At 42.2% G+C, this 15,136-nt stretch overlaps 1 protein-coding gene across 3 annotated transcripts in view; it reads left to right on the top strand.

Annotated features, from left to right (window-relative positions):
* The first annotated feature begins 2,025 nt into the window (after positions 1-2,025).
* The window catches only part of HDHD2 (haloacid dehalogenase like hydrolase domain containing 2), a 41,317-nt gene continuing 28,206 nt past the window's right edge, over positions 2,026-15,136 (top strand). Inside the window, exons 1-2 of one of the 3 annotated variants that reach the window (XM_082640864.1) lie at positions 2,026-2,233; positions 14,365-14,475. In XM_082640864.1, the coding sequence (XP_082496990.1) occupies positions 14,375-14,475 (101 nt within the window). In that variant the 5' untranslated portion in view covers positions 2,026-2,233; positions 14,365-14,374. Of the gene's footprint in view, positions 2,234-2,273; positions 2,291-2,433; positions 2,543-14,364; positions 14,476-15,136 lie in introns of those variants that run through there. The other 2 variants (XM_082640866.1, XM_082640865.1) reach the window with 2 other exon arrangements.

Genomic DNA, 15,136 nt, shown 5'->3' with positions numbered 1-15,136 from the left:
GCCAATAGTCATGTTCCATTATTCCACATCACAGTGAATGACACCATACTACCCAATTGCCCAAACCTGGAACCTAATAATTATCTTGATGCCTTCCTCTCCCTTACCCTTAATCTAATTTACCACCAATTTCTCTTACCTCCTAAAGATTTCTTAAATTTGTTTTGTTTGCTTTGTTTCCACACTTTTTAGTTTAAGCATCTCTCTGAGGCCCTGCAATAGATTCTTATCTGGTCTCACACACATTTTGGCACCTCTCCCATCTGTTCTCCATATTGCAGCCAGAGTAAGCATTTAGAAAAATGCATGTCTTAATATTACCCACCTTCGGTGGTGTTTTAATCTGGTCAAAGACAGCTCCTAATTCTGAAGGGGAAACTAGGATCAGTTTCCGTTTCCTTCAACCAAGTAGGCCCTGAAACAGAAAACTCAGACTTAGTAAATATAAGACGAAAACAACCTCCAGACCCAGTGAGGAGGAAAAGCAAAGGGTCCCTAGTCCAGGGAACAGAAAGTGTTATAGCTTACAACGTGGCTGACTGCAGCAGTGGGCAGAGGGAATGTTGGTGTTCTAGCAGTAAATGAGTCCCCAGTCAAGGGCAGATCAGTAGTTTTGTCAAGGGGTTCCATAGATGTAAACTAGAGCCTATTATGTCAGACTGCTCCTGAAAGCTTTTCATTTAGTCATTTTCATATAGAGTGCATAGGATGACCATCTCTGCACTCAAGGGGTTTAATTTATTTGGATCAAAGGGAGACAAGTGGAGACTCCCAACATGGGTGTGGGAAGGGAGCAGTGAGGGAGGTGGTTCTATGAATCCCAAGATACTGCTCCCCTAGGGATAACAGGCAAGACCTGTGGTAGCTGTCCCTCAGAGAGGCAGGGTAGGAAACTTGACAGCGTAAAGTTTTGGAATAGCTGATGCAAGAAAAGAGGGACACTGCTGCCAGCGGTAGTGGTTAATAAAAGACAGCAATAAGTGCCAGATGCTATTCAAGTAGGAAAGCAGGAAATGACTTCAGAGATTGGGTGTTTCAAGGGAAGTATGAAGGAGATGACTTCTGAGATAGCCCTCGAGAATGGGTGAGAAGTGTAAGGGAGAACAAACCTGGCTCCATATTGGATCTGTTCCTTTAATCTTTAATCTGTGTACTCTGTTGTCTGCTCTTAGTTATGGTGACTCTGCACCTTTGTAAGGGAATGTTGCCCAAAGCCTGAAATACAGCCCATTCTCAAGGCTCTGCCTCCCAGGCTTGCCCTTTAAAGCAGGGGTCCTGGTCCTTGCCCTGTCAGGGAGCGGGCTGCACAGCAGGGCGGGCAAGCGAGCGAAGCTTCATGTGCCTCTCCCCATCACGTGCACTACCGCCTGAACCAGTCCCCCGCCACCCTGTTGGTGGAAAAACTGTCTTCCACGAAACTGGGTCCCTGGTGCCAAAAAGGTTGGGGACCGCTGCTTTAAAGGTGTCATACTTTTCATTCCTGTAGAGATAAAAAGTTGCAGAACAGAGGATAACATCTGTCTTCTTGGAGGTTGACAGGAACATGGTGACCTGACTTAAGTGGACAGCTAAAAGAACAAAGGATTATCACATCCCCTCTGGGGTCTGGCTGGCACCAAGAAGTCTGCAACAACCAGCCACACCCCTCTCCTTTCAGTGTAAAATAAGCCTTGAATTCCAACTCAGACGGGTTTTTGGGACACCAGTCCGCCACCTTCTCAGTCTGCTGGCTTTCCAAATAAAGTCACCGTTCCTTGCACCAACACCTCTTTTTGCCCTGTTGTGAGGACTGGAAAACAGAAGTGGTGGAGTGAGCAAGGGTGGCGGCAAAGAAAGGTAATAATACTTGGTCTGACAACACTGCAGTGGAATGAGAAACTGCTACTGAGCAAAGGCAGAAGTTTTTGTTTTTCCTGCTGCATCCAGGCCCAGTAGGCCCCGCCCTTGAGGGAGCAGGTCTCAATAACTTACCGTTCTGTTACACGGTGAGGAAGGAGCAGTACAAGACCCCGTAGTTGGTCTTCGAAACCGGAAAGTAGCCCTGGATGGATGGGGCGGAGACATGTGCGGAGAGGCGGGACTTCCGGCACGGCCCTTAGCCCAGTTTCCGGCGTCCTCAGGCAGCAGCCGCGGCGCGTTTTTCCCCGGCAAGGACGCTGCGGAGCGGAGCTTCTGTGCTGACTTCTCTGCTAGCGGGGCGTTTGCCTTTGCTGAGGACGGCGTGCGGAGCCCGGTGAGGAGCCGCACTGGGACAGGCGAGCGCCCGCCTGTCTGGAGGCTGCATTTCTTTGTGAGCTGGCTGGGGACATACCGGTTGGGTTTCTAGGCCACCACCCTCCTGGGGCCCGGACCAACCGGGCGCTCGCTGTGTGAGAATTGCCCACCCCTCGCCGCCCTCGGCGTGGTGCCACCACGCGTGCGCGGCGCGGGGCGAGCCGCATTTACGCCAGGTCTCGCGTGCGCGGGGCGGATGGTGAATCTGGGGTTATTCCTTCCCACTAACGTGCCCCTGAAGTGTATTTCGAAGCCGGCGTCCCTTCGGGTCAGTCTGGCGTTTGCCAGGTGCTGGAACTTGCGATGGGGGAGGGTGCGTGACCAGTCTTGAGGCTCCTTCACACCCGGGATAAGGAGGGGATTGCAGTTGAGTTAGTGCTGAAAGAGCCTTGTTCGTGGAATCCTTCCAGTTATGGAGGCCGGGATTCATGAGTTTAGCTAATTAAAAACTCTATTGAGCGATCAGTAGTACAGGGGGAAACGCAACAGCCCGTTGACTCACAGGGCTCCACGGATGGAACAGAGTGAGGAGTGTACTAATGGAGCACGCTGGGGGGTCCTGGCCCAGCCTTGGGAGAAAAGGAGTTGGACTCAGGAAAAACAGGAAGTGATGTTTGTCTGAGACCCAGGGACTGAAGGAATTGGTCAGGGAAAGGGAGGATGTAGGCGACAGGGGTGGTGGAATTCAGGGAGCAAAAATGGTTTCAGACAAAAGTCCAGCGATGAGGGAGGTAACGTATAGGACTGGTGGGCGACTGCAGTGCCGTTGAACTTTGGTGCAGGAGTAGACACAAACGAGTTGGAGAGGTAAACCAGGGCTCTGGACACCAGTGTACGTTGTTCATATTTTATCCTGGGCGCAGTGGGGAGTGACTGCATAATAACATTTGTTGAGTGGGTGCATGCATTGTGGTTCCCGACTTTTTCACTGGAAGCATATGGGGAAGAAAAGAGAATTTGTACTCTCCAGGGGGTGAGTATAAGTATGTCCAGAGACATATTCAGAAGAGCCCCAGCCTCCCAGGAGAAAATTTATATTGAAATCAGTTTTAAATATTTATGCACGTTCTTAATGATAGGCCATAGTATATCCTTATTTTGGTATAAAATGTTTTCCCATATCCTCAAATTATGCTAATGCTTTAGGACTGTATCATATTTATCCTGTGATTTTTGTAGCCCTTGACACATCCATCATGTCCCCCCCCCAGCACACACACACCCACCCCCAATACGCATATATGTCCTATAACCCAGCCTTTCTATGTGCGGAACACTTCACAATGTATGTATTACTTCCTTTAATCTTCCAATCAACCATTAGAGGTGTTATTCTTTCTACTTTAGAAATGAAGAAATTCAGGCTGAGATGTTAAGAAAATTGCCCACGTGCACACAGCTAGTGAGTACAAATCCAGGCATGTACAACTCCGTAGTTCTTGTACTTAACTACTGCACTGTTGCATTTCGAAAAATGGATTTGGAGCTAGAAATAGGGAGAAGAGTCGAAGCAGAGAGGACATTTAGGAAGTTGTTGAAATAGGCTAGATGAGAGATGATGATTTCAAAACTAAGATAGTGTTAGTAACAGTGAAGAGAAGTGAGTGGATTCAGGACTGTACAGGAGGTAGCACTGACATGCTTTGATTTGGCCCTTGACTGGTTGGGAAGAAGGCTTGGGAGAGTGGTGGGTACATCTACATTGATGGTGCTGCCATTCCCTCATAAGGACTGCAGGATGAAGAGCAGCTTAGAGGGCGGCAAGGACTTGGATTGAGATGCCCCTGGAATACTCAAGGGGAGATGTCCTCTGAAGTATCTTGAAGCGTTCCTTTTGGGATGAGAGAGAATTTACTTTTCTTCTTTGCATTGAATATGTACCAATATCAATTGTTTATGACTTTCTAAACTATATCCCACATAACTTTTTCAAGCCATGCGAGATGGTGGGAGGTGGACTCAGTGTAAACAAACATGGACCAGCTTTGAAGCCTTTTCAGTTTTCTGGGGTGATACTAATAGTTTACAATTACAGTTTATCAAGTACTAACTTGTAGTTCCGGTAACAAGTACTATAAAGATTTAGACAAGAAAAGAGATCCTGGCAGACGTGGTAGAGGCCTGTAGTGGGGCTAACTGAAGAAGTATATTTTGAGGTTTGAGTGGTACACCTCAGTTATGTTCTTATAGGCCTCAATCACTCTCAGATAAGCTCTATAAGAGCATTTTAGAGTTTAAAAGGTGTGTTCTATGGAACTGATGAAAGTGCTTTGGTGTAACATTAAGTCTTTGTGGACCCTTCAATAAAGATTAGAATTATCAATATTTTTATGACCGTGGTTCTAGTTGGACAGTTTTTTCTTTTCTTTGAACAGTACAATTCTTTTGTTGTTTTTCTACTCTTGTTCATATTTTATTCTTTAATCACCTTTGGAGTTAACTTTTTTTTTTCTGGCCGGGCCGCACGGCTTTTGGGATCTTAGTTCCCGGACCAGGGATTGAACCCAGGCCCCAGCAGTGAAAGCACCGAGTCCCAACAACTGGACCGCTAGGGAATTCCGAATGGAGTTAACATTTTTTTATGGAATATTAGGTGCCTCTCATAAAAGTTGGGTTTTGAGAGAAGAAATTTTAGGTTCTTCTGTATGTAAAAAGAGAATGCTTTGTCTACATTTTGCATAGCCTTACCTTTTGTGGTGCAATGTATTTTATTTTTTTTATTTTTTTATTTTTATTTATTTATTTATTTTACTTTTTCGGTACGCGGGCCTCTCACTGTTGTGGCCTCTTCCGTTGCGGAGCACAGACTCCGGACACGCAGGCTCAGCGGCCATGGCTCACGGGCCCAGCCGCTCCGCGGCATGTGGGATCTTCCCGAACCGGGGCACGAACCCGCGTCCCCTGCATCGGCAGGCGGACCCTCAACCACTGCGCCACCAGGGAAGCCCGGTGCAATGTATTTTAAATTAAAGAATCCTTTGTCACACATCCAAATAGAGTCGCTAGCAACAGTCTAGTCTTTTGAGTAACAACCTGTTTCCCCTCTCAGGCAGGTAATAGTTGATGCTATTGTTGACGTAATCCTCCATTTCAAGGTCATAGTAAAGATCGGAAATCGAATAACATATGAGGACTGTTATAAAAGAAAGGATTTTGCAGTGGAATCTTGATTAACCAGAGCTCTTAATATCTTTTTTTTTTTTTTTTTTTGCCTCTGCACTCTCCCCCATCCCCCGGCGGATTCATTATAAAAGGCAAACAGAACCAGGGATTTATTTTAAAATCAAAATACTTGATGAGGGTTATACTGATGTATAATGATTGGACTAATTTAGTTTTTTTTTTTTTTTTTTTTGCTGTACGCGGGCCTCTCACTGTTGTGGCCTCTCCCGTTGCGGAGCACAGGCTCCGGACGCACAGGCTCAGCGGCCATGGCTCACGGGCCCAACCGCTCCGCGGCATATGGGATCCTCCCAGACCGGGGCACGAACTCGTATCCCCTGCATCGGCAGGCGGACTCTCAACCACTGCGCCACCAGGGAGGCCCTAATTTAGTTTTTTATAAAATTAAATATATGAGAAATGACTGACTAAAACATAATAAGACTAATTTTTATTGTGAAATATGTCATCTACACAAGAGTATGCAAAACATATGTAAGTTTTAAATAATTATAATAAAAAAAACACCTGTGCACTCACTGTCCAGGTCAAGAAGACCTTAGAGGCCTCCTTGTGCTCCTCCTGGTTTCTATCTCCTCCCCATCGCCTGGAGGAATCACTATCCTCACTCTTGTGTTAATCACTCCCTTGCTTCTCTTTCCAGTTTTATCACCTATGTGTGCTATAATATGGAACCATATGGTATGTAGTCTTTTGTGACTTGATTCTTTCACTCTGTAGAAGATTTTGGAGGGTTACCTAGGATGATGTAACTGTAGTTCATTCATTTCCGCTGCCTTTTGCATTCTGTGTATGAATATACCACAATTTATTTGTCCATTCTTCTGTTGATAGACATTTGTATTGTTTCCAGTTCTGGCTTTTACAAACAGTGCTGCTTTGGACATTTTTGTTTGTATTTAATGGTAGAGTATGAAAGACTCTCTCAAGGATATAATACCTGGGAGTGGAACTGCTGGGTTATAGAGCATAGTGATTCCAAACCAGTTTCCAAAATGTATCGTTTTATTGTCTCACTAGCAGTATAAGGGAGTTGCCTTTCTTTTTTTTAACATCTTTATTGGAGTATAATTGCTTTACAATGTTGTATTAGTTTCTGCTGTATAACAAAGTGAATCAGCTATACGTATACATATATCCCCATATCCCCTCCCTCTTGCGTCTCCTTCCCACCCTCCCTATCCCACCACTCTAGGTGGTCACAAAGCAGAGAGCTGATCTCCCTGTGCTATGCAGCTGCTTCCCACTAGCTATCTATTTTACATTTGGTAGTGTATATATGTCCATGCCACTCTCTCACTTCGTCCCAGCTTCCCCTTCCCCGTATCCTCAAGTCCATTCTCTACGTCTGTGTCTTTATTCCTGTCCTGCCCCTAGGTTCTTCAGAACCTTTTTTTTTTTTAATTTTTGGCTGCACTGAGTCTTCGTTGCTGCTTGGGAGCTTCCTCTAGTTGTGGTGAGCGGGGGCTACTCTTCCTTGCGGTGCTCGGGCTTCTTATTGCGGTGGCTTCTCGTTGCAGAGCACAGGCTCTAGGTGCGCGGGCTCAGTAGTAGTGGTTCACGGGCTCCAAAGCGCCGGCTCAGTAGTGGTGGCGCACGGGCTTAGTTCCTCCGTGGCATGTGGGATCTTCCCGGACCAGGGCTTGAACCCATGTCCCCTGCAGTGGCAGGTGGATTCTTAACCACTGCGCCACCAGGGAAGCCCCAGAACCCTTTTTTAAAATTTAGATTCCATATATATGTGTTAGCATACGGTATCTGTTTTTCTCTTTCTGACTTACTTCACTCTGTATGACAGACTCTAGGTCCATCCACCTCACTACAAATAACTCAGTTTCGTTTCCTTTTACGACTGAGTAATATTCCATTGTATATATGTGCCACATCCTCTTTATCTGTTCATCTGTCAGTGGACACTTAGGCTGCTTCCTGGCTATTGTAAATAGAGCTGCCATGAACATTTTGGTAATGACTCTTTTTGAATTATGGTTTTCTCAGGGTATATGCCCAGTAGTGGTATTGCTGGGTCGTATGGTAGTTCTATTTTTAGTTTTTTAAGGAACCTCCATACTGTTCTCCATAGTGGCTGTATCAGTTTACATTCCCACCAGCAGTGCAAGAGGGTTCCCTATTCTCCACACCCTCTCCAGCATTTATTGTTTGTAGATTTTTTGATGATGGCCATTCTGACCGGTGTGAGGTGATACCTCATTGTAGTATTGCTTTACATTTCTCTAATGATTAGTGATGTTTAGCATCCTTTCCTGTGTTTGTTGGCAATTTGTATATCTTCTTTGGAAAAATGTCTGTTTAGGTCTTCTGCCCATTTTTGGATTGAGTTGTTTGTTGTTTTTTGATACTGAGCTGCAGGTGCTGCTTATATATTTTGGAGATTAAACCTTTGTCAGTTGTTTCATTTGCAAAAATATTCTCCCATTCTGAGGGTTGTCTTTTCGTCTTGTTTGTGGTTTCCTTTGCTGTGCAAAAGCTTTTAAGTTTCATTAGGTCCAATTTGTTTATTTTTGTTTTTATTTCCATTTCCCTAGGAGGTGGATCAAAGAGGATCTTGCTGTGATTTATGTCATAGAGTGTTCTGCCTATGTTTTCCTCTAAGAGTTTTATAGTGTCTGGCCTTACATGTAGGTCTCTAATCCATTTTGAGTTTATTTTTGTGTATGGTGTTAGGGAGTGTTCTAATTTCATTCTTTTACATGTAGCTATCCAGCTTTCCCAGCACCAGTTATTCAAGAGGCTAGGGAGTTGCTTTTGAAAACCTTTGATATTTTCTGACTTTTAAATTTTGCCAGTCTTTTTTGTTGTAGTGATCTCATTCTGCTTTAAATTTGCTTATCCTTGATTACCAGTGAGTTTTGAACATCTTCATTTGTTTATGTGCTCTTTTGTAAAGGATATGTTGATGGTTATTCATTTGTTTCAGATTTGTTCCTTTTTGAGATCCTGTGCCATTTTTCTATTGGGTTGTTTGTCTTTTTCTTAATATTTACAGTTTATATTTCCTAGATTCTGATCCTTTCTCACATGTGTTGAAAATTTGTTTTTCACGCTGTATATTTCTACTCTTTCTCTCTTTACAGTACTTTTGAAATATCTGTCTTTTCCTTTATTCCTTTATGCTTTTTATATCATAAGAAAGCCATGCCTACCCTCAAATCATGAAGATAGTCTCCTATCTAAAAGTTTTACAGTTTTGCCTTAAACATATGGTTGTTTAATCTTCCTGGGGAAAAAATGTACATGAGGTATGATATGGGAGTCCAATTCCATTTTTTTCTCCTATGGATAGTCAGTTGTTCTAACACCATTTTTCGTTCTTCGCTGATCTCAAACACTATCTCTGTCATATATCAAGTTTCCACACACTGGTTGGGGTAGGGGGTGGGGGGGTCATTTTTTGGGTTCCCTATTCTGTTCCATTGACTTTGTCTCTTTATGTGCTAATACCATAACATCTTAGTTAATTACAAGACCTGATTAATTGTCTGGATATTAGGGAAAACAAGGCTCCCATTTTCTTTCTCTTCAATCTTGGCTGAAGTGTCTTGGCTATTTGCACTTGGCTATTTGTGTAAGTTTTAGAATCAGCTTCTCAAGTTCCACAAAACCCTTTTTGGGATATTGATTGGAATTGCTTTGAATCTGTTGATCATTAAAAGGAAAAACTGATATCTTTGTAATATTGGGTCCTTTAATAGATCTATCTATATATTTGTCTTCTATGTGTCCTTCGTTATGGTTTTATAATTTTGCCATAAAAGTGTTGACTTCTTTTGTTAGACTTTCCTGGTAACTGTATACTACTGTAAGTGATATCTTTTTTTAAATTAGTTTTCTAATTATTTGTGACATAGTGATTTTTTTTAATTGCTATACTTTTTTACCGTGTTAATCTGTTTTAGATTCTTGAATTTTTTGTATATACAGTCAAATCATCTATGAATAACGATAGTTTTGTGTCTTCTTTCCAATCCTTTTATCTTCTTTTTCTTGCCTTACTGCACTAGCTAAGGTATCATTTGCAATGTTAAATAGAAGTGGTGAAAGTAACATCCTTGTGTTATTCCCTATCTCAGTGCTTTCAGTATATTACTGAAAAGTGATATCATAGTATAAAGTATAAGTTACACACTGATAAATATCAGTATATTACTGATAAATCTAATGTTGGCTATATATAGGCTTTTTGTCTTTTATCAACTTAAAGAAGTTCCATGGCTCAATATAGTAATGATCTCAGTCTCCCAATATTGCTCTATAGATTCAGTGCAGTTCCAGTCAGAATCCCAAAAGGGGGGGGTTGGTGTTTGTTTTGATGGAAAATAACAGGCGTCAGCATGGATGAATCTCAGAAATACAATGTTGAGCAGAACATGAAAGTTGCAAGATTATGACTTCATTCTTATAAAGTTAAAAGACATTAAAGCTGTGTGACAGGTAAAAATATAAAGAAAAGCAAGAAAATGATTATCGCAGAGTTCATTATGTTAATTACTTCTGGGAGGTAGGACAGGAATGTAATTGAAGGGGCTCATATAGGACCCTCAGCAGTATTGACAGTGTTCTAATCTTAAACTAGGGGCTGGCTAAACACACAAGTTTCATTTTTTATATTACTATTATTATTAGGTATGAAAACGTCTTTCTTTTGCCTTCAACCCATTTTTAAGAGAGATCTTTATAAAATTTGTTTTCCTCCAAAAGTTGAAAATTTGTAAAAATATTGCAGTGAAAACCATATATGTTTCACCAAAATTCACTAATTGTTAATATTTTGCTACATTTGTTTTATGTTTCTCTCATGCATTGCACTTATTTGTCATGTCTTTTCACATTCCTTTAATTTAAAACAGTTCCCCAGCCCCTTCTTTGTCTTTTATGACATTGATATTTTTGAAAAGTTCAAGCAAGTTGTTTTATACAGTTTACAATTGTCTCATGTTTCCCTCATGATTGATTTGTGTTAAACATTTTTGGCAGAAATTCTACAAAGGCAGGACGACTGCAATGGTCTTCTCAGGAAGCACATAATGTCAGTTTCTCATATTAATAATGGTGTTACTTTGATCATTTGGTTAAGGGGGTATCTGGCTGTTTTCTCCACTGTAAAAGTATCTTCTCCTTGTAGTTAGTGGAGAATCTTAATTTGTGGGTGATTATTTGAGCCTGAGTGATTAAACAGTTGACCCTTGAATAGTGTGGGTTTGAACTGCATAGGTCCACTTATACTTGGATATTTTTCAGTAGTAGATACTATGGTGCTACACAGTTGCTGGTTGGTTGAATCCAAGGATGCAGACGAACCCTGGATGTGGAGGGTGGACTCTAAGTTATGCATGAATTAACCCCTGCATTGTTCAAGGGTCAACTGTACTATTCCCCAACAATTTTTCATCCAGTGGTTTTATCATGTGTTATTCGTTTCTGTTATTTTTTCTTTTTGGTGCCCCAGATTTGGCTAGTTGGAACCCCTGGTTCATGTGTCCTTTTGTCCACCTGTGATCTGGTAAAACAGTACGTTGGCTCACCTTGTATTTTGGCTGACCCAGTCCAGGTTTTGTTTAGTGCACTTTAGCTGCGCTCATAGCTATTGGAGTCTTGTTGCTTCTTGTTCCTTTTAGTGGGCGGTGCTAAGAAATATATATGTATTTAAATTGCAAATTCATAATGGCACCTCTGATTCCAAACCAACACAGGGTCCTTCCTGTCCTCCCATTCCATGTTTATAGCTCTTTTCTTCCATTTAAGAACCCTAATTTTTTTAAACATCAACAATATATCTATACTGATTTGCTCAGTCCTGTAACATGCACAGAATTATTTTGGAACTCATACCATTACCAACAAGAAACCTACTAAGTAAAGTTCAAGATTTCCTTGCAGTTCTTTTGTCCTTTGCATATATCCTATGGCAGGGCTAGAGTCAGCACTCTGCAGAAGTTGTCTTAGATTAGTTTGTGTTTGTATTCTATTTTAGGGCTGGTTTTGTTTAAGTTTGAATATATAAACCATTAACATGGTTCAAAGTCAAAGCTAATTGTAACTTCTCAGTGTCTCTGTAGGATTGCTGAGAAGTTTCAACGATGTAGTGAAGACTACAGAGTGTTTAGCACAGTGTGGAACACCTACAGCATCCAATAAATAGGAGCTGTTCTTATTTCCCTTCTTTTTTATGAATTCCTCCCAGTCGCTTCTCTTGCTTTTTACTTTTCCTGGTCTGTGACCCCAGGCTGTGCATGGGGTGGGGTAGGTGGGCAGGTGGAGGGAGGTACCTGTTACACAGTGATGAGTGGGAAGGAAGAGGGCACATTCTTTATGTTCCCACTATGTGCTTATCACTGCCAGTGATGTAATTATCACCCTTAACTCGGCAAACCCTCACATCCCTGCAGGGTCTTTACAAGTATTCTTCCTCTTATACAGACGAAGAAATGGAGGCTTAGGATGATGAATGCTCTTGCCCAAGGTTACTCAGCTAATCCTGGACCCTGGGCCTACCTCACCCTCACCACCTGGCTCTGCTTCCCCCACCTTCTGCGTCTCCCTCACTTAGGACCCAAGTTCTAGCTCACCGAAGGGAAACCCTGCTCAGATTTGGGGAGCACATATAAGGACCAGAGCAGGCGTGGATCCAGCCGGAGCACCGTCTCTGCGCCTTCCTCCCTCTGTATCCCTCCCCAGTCTGGACCATGCTGACAGCTTACCCTGTGGGAAAATGCAGTTCTCTCCAATATGCCCAGTGGCAAGTCCTCTATGCATGCTAATCAGCAGCTGGCACTTGCCAGCAATCGGCTACAGTTCTGGGTTTAGTCTGGGTTTATTTTTTGTATTTATACCTTGTGTGCAGAGATAGCTGACTTGGAGTAGGAGCGGGGTCTGGAAAATGAGAGGAGCAAAGGAGCTAAAAGCTAGAAGCTGGGAGGGAATTCAGGGGTCATCTGTGCTATCCCTCTGCCTCCTGACAGGACTACACCTAGGGGAGAGCAACATTTAAAAGGGTAACACTGTGCAGTCTGGAGTACTACTGGCAGCTTTGGGAGATGGACCCAGCAGAGACTAGCAGGCCGATGTTGAAGAAGAGAAAATAGGATTCGGGACTTCCCTGGTGATCCAGTGGTTAAGACTTCACCTTCTAATGCAGGGATGCAGGTTCAATCCCTGGTTGGGAAGCTAAGATGCCTCGTGGCCAAAAAAACAAACAAACAAACAAACAAAGATTGAGGGCTTATCTTGCCTCCCTGCCCCACATATTGAAGAGAAACTTAAAACCAGAGAAGGCACTAGACCAAGGTCACACAGTGAATTTGAGGCAGAACCAGCACCAACACCTGGGCCTGGTGACTGTCAGTCCTGAGCTCTCACAATGACATCTCAGAGGGAGCTAGCTAGGAGAGAGAGGTCTTGCCCTCCATCCACCATGTGTCCCGTGGATGTCTTAAACCGCCGGAGAACTCCTCTGGTAGAATTCTCCGCAAATTCTTGTTCATTGACTACTTATCTCTCCCCTGGTTCTTTCCCCTTTCTCTCTGCTTCTCACTTTAAAGAAGGTGGCTCTTCAGCTCTGCTGCCACAGCAGGGCTTGACATAGTAAGTGCTCAGTACACGTTTGCCCTATGAAGGTACAATGAATGGGGCAACTTGGCAACATTCTGTAAGGGTGAAGATGAGCACATGCCCTCAGACTAAGGAAGACCCCAGGGAAATGTTCACACACACAGCCACCAGGAGGTGTGCAGAAGGATGTTCATAGAGGTGCTCTTCACTGTAATAAAATGTACAAAACTACCTAAGTCTTCATGATCAGGAGAACAGAAAAGATAAATTGTGTTTTCACACAATGGAATACCACACAGCAGTGAAAAATGAATGACCTATATCTACATGTGTTAACATGGCTACATCTCACAAACAGTGTGGAGTGGTAAAGCAAGTCATGACGTGTCTGTAGAAGAACAGTAATACAAAGCTTTCAGCACATCAAAATCGGAAAGTAGTAACCTTGGGGAGGGGGAGAAGTGGAATCAGATCAGAGAGGGTACACAGAGGGCTCCAACTCCTTCAGTGATGTTTTATTTTTGAAGCTGAATGATGGGTAAAGGGGGTTGTATTATCCTTGATACCTTTTGTATGTCTGAAATATTTTATTCTAAAAATTTTTTAATGGAAAAAAGAATAAGTTTTAAAAAACTAAAAATGAAGTCCCATCCTATTCTCTTTAGCTTCCACACTATTCTTACCCGCTCCCTTATTATCTTTAAACCACAAATATACCTTATACTCCACTGTATATATGATATAGCTCGTAATAAACATATATTAAAGGGAAACTATGCAGAAGTCAGACATTGTAAGGTACGGAAAAGAGCTCCTGACTAAAGTTGCTGTGTAATGTGAAATTTCCTCCTCACTGACCAGTATAAATACTGGTAGCTCTTTGGCCATATATGCTGCTTCAGGATATAACAATGGAGGCGGGCGGTTAGAACATTTCATTGTATATAACCAAAGAGGAAAAAGATATTGCCAGTGATTTAGGGCTTCCTTCCATCCACCCATTCTTCACAGTACATTGTCTCATATTTAAAAATAAACGCGTGAATTGTTCCACGAAGAGTTATTCTAAGAAACCTGAAGTAAATAGTAACCTCCTTTTCTAACATTTTCCTTCCTATGGTTTTAATTTAAGACTGAAAAAAAAAAACCCCTAACCATTATAAAAGTTTTATGGATCAAATTTGGATTTTTGATTTTAAAAAAAACGTTTTTTCTAAAAGGGAGGCAGCTTAACACTAAGTATCTTCCTAGATATGAATGATATTTTGAAGACTTACCAGTTTTTAATTGTCCATTGTTTCCTAAACTGTATTTTTAATTTCATTTGCTCTCTCTTAGGGAATGAAGGATGGCAGCACGCCGTGCATTAAAAGCTGTTTTGGTGGATCTCAGTGGCACCCTTCACATTGAAGATGCAGCTGTGCCAGGCGCACAGGAAGCTCTTCAAAGGCAAGCTATCCTCCCCGTTCAGCTGACAAATATGTTTGTAGGTGCCGTTTTACCAAGGCAGATCATTAGCTGAAGGGATGGCCTTAAGGTGGCATTTCACCAGTTTACCATATATACAGGAACTGCCTTGGGCTTAGCTAGAAGATGTATGCATTGTAATATCTTCCAAACATTGTTCTCTAAGCCTTTTGTTAGGTTTGGCCTTTTGATTTAGTCTTTTTGTTCTTTATGTGTTTCTTTTTCTAAGTCAGTAGTGTAAATTTGGGAATGAAAACTCGAGACTCTGAAATGTGGAATAAGTAGCACTGGAAAAATCACAAATGAATCCTGGAATCACAAAACGAAACACACACATATACAAAGCCATAGTTCTGCGCACTCTTCTTCAGCTAAGATCTAACACTGAGTGTGCAGCTGCTCAAATAAAATTTAATTAAGGAACTTGAAATTTTAGAATTATTTCCATTAACTAAACTTAATGCTTTTGAAGGTTAGAGATTGTCTTACATTTCTGATGCGTCACCACAAGTCTAGATACAAAATACATAATGAAATCTTGGTAAAGTGAACTGAATGTGAACGTTTGTTCCTCAGAAAAGTACTCCTCAGTACAACAGAACTAGTAATGTTATTAAGCATCTCATCTTCAAATAATTTAGAG

Source organism: Mesoplodon mirus (genome assembly GCF_964341445.2).
Source record: "Mesoplodon mirus genome assembly, chromosome: 13".
In the NCBI taxonomy this organism is placed as follows: Eukaryota; Metazoa; Chordata; class Mammalia; order Artiodactyla; family Ziphiidae; genus Mesoplodon; species Mesoplodon mirus.
Note: the sequence above shows the minus strand (reverse complement) of the source record. Positions and strands in the feature narration are given on the sequence as shown.